The sequence below is a fragment of the Morone saxatilis genome, unplaced genomic scaffold, assembly GCF_004916995.1.
Source record: "Morone saxatilis isolate NCDOM2014 unplaced genomic scaffold, NCSU_SB_2.0 Contig14, whole genome shotgun sequence".
In the NCBI taxonomy this organism is placed as follows: Eukaryota; Metazoa; Chordata; class Actinopteri; family Moronidae; genus Morone; species Morone saxatilis.
Window position 1 is genome coordinate 22,484,747 of NW_023339696.1, and position 6,279 is coordinate 22,491,025.

Below are 6,279 nucleotides of genomic sequence, written 5' to 3' on the forward strand. Positions count from 1 at the left end.
GCGCCTCTACAGGCATCTGTACGTGTAATGATTCTGAAATTACCTCTTTTTTGTTAAAAGTTGAATATTGATTGATGGATGAAAAAAAAAAAGGGATGTGTTTATGTGTTTATTTAGACAGAGTCAGTGTGTTTGTATTGTGATGCCTAAGATTAGATTGGATGTATCTTTATTATTTCCCCGTTGGAGAAATTAAAATTAGACACAGCAGCACAGGGGAATGAAGTGCAATAAGGATCCCAAAATAATAATATTACAAAATATAATGGAAAATATTTTGAGCAGCTTTTTGTGCAACTTAAAGATAAATAGTTTGTGCATCATTGGTTGAAGTTAAACCAGTGTTTTATTCTGACAAATAACTCCTATCTTATAATAATAAAAAACTAAACTAAAAATAACACTGAAACTAACAATAAAATAATAATTTGAATGTGTGAGAAAAGCTTTTGCCTCATTTACAGTCTATAATAAAGTGAATTCATTCTTCTGACTGTAAGGAAGTTTATATTCCTACACACAGTCTCACCTTTTGTCATCCTCAGAGCTCGACCCTCGACCCTGACACACAGGTGTGTCGAGCTGTTCATTCATAGCTTTATCTGCCTTTAAATGGAGTTCCAGCTCTGCTTTGTGTGCTGAGGCTGACAGCTGAGGTCTTATACAGCTTCTCCCTCAATAAACAACTGCTGGGAAACAGGCAGTTAACTTTAGTTCCACCCAAAGAAATGAAACTGTCATGCTGACTTCTCAGCTAAAAGACAGAATAACATAAAATCATAAACAATAAGAGTGTAAATTCTCATTGAATTTTCATCACACTACGATATTACAGCACCTAAAGAAAGTTTATATATTTTATTTACTGTATTTATTTATTAAAGGATATTTTATTGAAATTTTATTGAATAAAAATGAAATGTAGTTCCCTTTAGACTACTTTTAAAGTAATAAAAAAATACAATTTATTATATATTAAATTAATATTTAACATAACATAATATATGAAATATTACATAATATATATTTAACTGATTTTATGTAGAGATCTCTTTGGCATATTATCTCAAAGTAAACATTATATCTGTATTATCACTCAATGTTGTAAAACTATTTACAGGCTCCGTAATGTTTCACAGTCTTTATGGCCGAGAGCACAACGACAGGAGCGGCTGACAGAAGCTACTGGTAGCGAATCAGTGAGATCGTAAGTCACTGTTTCCACACTGAATGTGGACGCAGTCAGTTCAGCAAAATAAAGCTGGAAGCTGTCGGCTACAATAATACTACTACTAATAATAATATAATGAGGTTTATTTATAGTGTTTTTCATTTATACAGGGATAAAAACATACATACATGTTATATATGTTTGGCCCAAACGTACTCTTAATACTTTCTGACTTCCTGTCTGTCCTCCATGGCTGAAAAATCAACCTGTAGTTCCTCTAACAGCCACTAGAGGCTGGCTCCAGCAGTGAGTCAGTCTCCATAAGGTCTCATATTGAAATACTTTACATTAGAAGGAGGGAGAATTTATATACAAGTCAGCCATTAAAATTATATCAAGGATTAATTTTTGCATAATTAAGGGTGTGGCTGCTTTAAGTGACAGGCTGTCACATGTGACTGTTTTCCAGGCTTCATTCAGCTCCATGTCTTTGCCCACTGGCGACAGTGTGCATGACGTTTTTTTACTTAATAGGAAAAACTTTTGTTTGTCGTTTCATCTTTATAGTTTATTGTCTGAACCTGTGAGATAACCCAGCCCCCTTCGTTTGAATATAACTGATGGAAATAAATGTGTCACCAGGAAACAAAGATACCCTGAAATAAATATAGTCCTTAAATGTAAGAAAATTTATTTTATTTGTTGTTTGCTGACTCTTTAATATCTAATCATAACAAGACATGTTTGGCTCCTGATGAAAAGACTTCCTGCTGTCGTACGCGCAGGTTTTATAACATTTTCCAGGACAACAGAGATTATTTACAGGATATTTTATAATTGTATTAATTATCCAGGTGTTTCCATGACTGGAAAACTAGTCTCTCAATTTCCAGGTTTTCCAGGATGTGTCATCTTCAACCTTCAGGTCTCATGTGGAGTAGCTAATGAGCTAAATGCTTAATGTTGATGTGTAGCAGGTTTATCTTGTTCACTATCTTAGTTTATCTTGTTACATTAATGTCTGAAGCACATTTCATCACAATCCATCCAACTCTCCACTGAGTTCACAGATTTATTACTGAACTCTGAACTTTAGAGAAAAGAAATGAAGCTCAGACGTAGAAAACATGGAACGTTTATTTTGATCACGTTTTCAAACACATTTGTTTTGTTTCGTCTTTTTTTGGTCGAATGTCTGAAAACAGAAAATGACTGAAAACTGGTTTCTGTGAAGAAAAACAAAGAAAAGATGTAAATCTGCTCGGTTGTTGTCATTAAATCAGACGTTCACTTGATTGAGTCAAAGCTGGATTGTAATCGTCACATTTGAAGAGAAACAAACATCAAACAGCAAATTGTGGGTGAAACTATGGAAGCCCTGAACCGTCATAAATGCAAAGATTTCTTTTATCTTTTATCTCGGTACAACAACGGTGAGGTTGATTAATCTGGACAGACTATGACGTACACACATTGCTCTGTCGGGTGTGTCAAACTAAACAACGTGACCTTTACGAAGTGTAGCTGTAAGAATGTTTGTAATGAGACATAATGTAAAATCCCTCATTTCAAATCACAGAAGGGAAAACATCCTTTCAACCAATGGAAACAGCTTTGAAACTCCACTCTTATGATTCTTATAAAGTATTTATTATCTCAAGAAATCTGCCTTTTGTTCTCAGAGATAAATTCCCGAGATAATTAACTCGCAATAACATTAAACGGCATTAAAGAAGTGAATGATTATATGACGGTTTAGAGATTCCATATAAACAAATAAATGACTAAATGTTGATTATCAGGCTCCAGTATGAGAACGCCACTGAGGTCTGATGTAAGATGGCTGATAAATGTGCACATGTGGCGTTAAAACGCAGCAATATTAACAATTAAAGGGACGATAAAGGAGATCACGAGCAAACAATCTTTAACTAAGATCTCAATTTACTGATTCATGTTTACAACAAAAACTGGTCCAGAGTTTATTTAACAAACAAACACTCTGAGACGTAACGCTACAGTTTCCCATTTTATAGTTTGCCAGCAAACGCAACGTTCCACATTTACACCTAAAGTAACGATCAGCTCCGGATTGTAGTCAGCAGGTTGTCCATTAACAGACGATCAATACTTATTGTGAAATGACACCAATCAGTAACTGCTCAGAGATACAGTTCAGACTCTTCCTAAGCCCCGTCCCTTTTTGCTCTGTGCTCCAATCACAGTTGAGCTAGCCTCGATCAACTTCCTCCTTTCCTGTACTGTAGGTATGCTACGTGCTAGGCTAATCCATGTATATATATATATATATATATATTTTATATTTAATAATCTTCAAAATGTGGTTGTCTTTTCAACATTAGCGTAGCACGTAGCATATCTAAGTACAGGAAAGGAGGAATGTGACCGAGGTCCAAAAAGGGGCGGGGCTTAAGAAGGGTAAATTGGATTGACGACCAAATCACAGCAACGAAATCTGCGATGTCGTGCTGAGCGACAGCTGCTGTCGGGGCAAATTTTGGTCAGTTTTTAAGCATTTAATTAATGATGGCTGAAGTTTATCGATAAAATCAAAATGTGACAAAGTGCGAAAATAAATGATTTAGTACGTTAAACATTCTCACAACAGAAATGTCTGATTTCCATCGTTTGACCTTTGACCTGGAGCTCTTTCAACCATCACCTCGTTGTGTCTTCTTCTTCTACAACGCTTTAATGGGACAGACCGGAGAATTAGCGCCACCTGCTGTTTATCTCTTCATACACAGCAGCCTTGGACGGAAACAAGCACTCATTTACATTTAATTCAGTTAACATTTGTCTACTGAGTTTGACAGTGAAGAAGTTGTTTTACTCTTTAAATTAAAGATATTCACATATTCTGGAGGGAAAACGAGTGGATGTGGAGGTCATTTTGGTGGGAAAACCACATCAAACACACATTATTGTTCCAGAGTTTCTGTGTCTGTGGTTGTCTTTAATATATTTCCAGTAACAGCAACAATAAAATATTTTAAAACTGCATAAAACTGCAGTGGATCAATCAGTGATGAAGTCTTTGAACTGGAATAAAGCAAATGTTTGGATAAATGTTATATTCCTGCACTTCAGAGGGAAATATTGTGCTTTTTAGTTACAAGTTACTCTTCAAATCATGATTTCTAATACAGAACTAATAAGCTACATTAGCTGCAGCTGTTTACACATAAAACATCAATAATGTAATAAATATAATAATAAAACTGAATGGGGCCAAATGAGGATTTCTACTTCTGTTACTTATTTGTACAATTTGACTTTTAAGTATAACTTTTACTTATAACAGTATTACTTATTTAAGAGTCTTTTTTTTAATCTTCTTCCACTGTTGGTAAAAACATGTTGCAGGTTGAACAATCGGCCCCCTCTAGTGATGTTTCAGAACAAATACTTGCACATTTTAAGCAACTTTTCCTTTTCTTTCTCTTGATTTTATGACTCTTATTTTCTGATTTCACGCATTTCTCCTCGTTTTATATATTCAGGGTCTTTTTTTTTACCTTTTTCTTCCTCCTATTAAATCACTTCATCGATCACTGATCATCAAACTATGGACCAAAAGTCTGGACTCAATGTGATTCAGTAAGACATTATAATGAGAAGCTTTCTCAGAATATTGACTGTGTGATACTGAGTCATTATTGAGATAAAGTTTCTCATTATAATGTTTCACAGGATCCTTTTTGTTCCTGTAACAGACACAGTTGAGTTTAATTTAGAGAGTTTGGGATTTGTTGCAGCCTTCAACCGTAAAGTAACTTCCCTCCTTCCTCCCGTCGGTCAGTAGTCCTCCACCCAACCGTTCTCCAAAATAAAAGCATCAATGACTTCCTTCATGGCGAGGTTTGGGATGAGCTGATCTTGGGTCAGAGGAGAGCGCGTCACCGGGTCAAAATGGCCGACTCGCTACAAGAGAACAAACATTTTTTAACAGCAATAATTACTGTAATTTCACACATAATGACTTTTATTACAGTTCTATAACTTTTAACATTCACATTAAAATCTTAAATCTTAATTAAAGTCTGATTATTCACCAGTATTTATAGCTCATTGCATTGGTTTTACAGTGTGAATATCTTTAATTAAACATTAAAAGACAAAGAATTACAGATTAAATACAAAAATAAAGCTAAAAACTGTATTTTAATTATAGAAAATTACTGTATTTTCAGTTATTGTTATTTTACTTTATTTTTATTTGGTGCTCCAGCTGTTGCAATATTAGTTAAAATACTTAAAAAGGACCTAAAATGCCAGAAACTGTCTGGTCTATTCAATCTATTAAATGCCACCAGGGGGAGACAGAGAGTCTATAGCTGTCTCGTTGTTACACATGTTGTTGTCATACTGAGCTCTAGTGGGGGGGTTCTTACCTGCAGGTGCTCTTCGATGTCTTTGCGGTCGTACGTGACCCCGCTGGGAGTGATACACGGCTCTCTCATCAACTCAAAGCTGATCTTTCCACACAGGAAGTCGGGGATCTCTCGCTTCTGTCAAACGCAACGCGCTCCGATTACAGTAATTATCATCATCATCATTATTATCTTTATTAATGTCGTCATCCACACTGACCTTCCTCTTCTCGTCCACTTGACAGAAGAGCTCCTCCATGTCTGACAGATACTTGTCCTGTAGGAGGATACGAACAGGTTAACAGAGGGACAGACAGCGTCTTAGTACACAGGACTGTAACTGAACGCTGCACTCACATGGAGTCAGGCATTAGACGTAGACGAGTTCAGATATTTTAACAACCGGATGCTACGTAGCTCCCAGGAAACATCCATCTGGACAACAAGAAGCTAATAATGAAATAATTACATTAAGTTAGATACACCAAACACATTTTATCACCATAGCAACATGTCGCCATGTGTGCCTGAATCCATGTGAATGCAGCACAAACAGGAAATGACAGTAAGACGTTTCCTTCTTGTGAACGTAACTCTAATGCTGCGTTCCCACAATGTGAGTCTGTTGAACTATGTTAGCGTAGCTCTGATCAACCAAACTCCATTCAGAAAACAAGCATTTTAAAAGTTGTTTGCTCGTGTCATGATCCGTTT

The 6,279-nt window shown here is 35.8% G+C and overlaps 1 protein-coding gene across 1 annotated transcript; it reads right to left on the minus strand.

Moving 5' to 3' along the window:
• Window positions 1–2,286: 2,286 nt before the first annotated feature.
• Window positions 2,287–5,842, minus strand: LOC118322973 (E3 ubiquitin-protein ligase CHIP-like; the record flags this gene model as incomplete). The annotated part of the gene is given in 3 exon segments (XM_035654858.1): window positions 2,287–5,116; window positions 5,587–5,703; window positions 5,786–5,842. Coding segments are annotated over 3 exon segments (300 nt in total), but the record flags the coding sequence as incomplete, so codon positions are not given.
• Window positions 5,843–6,279: the final 437 nt, after the last annotated feature.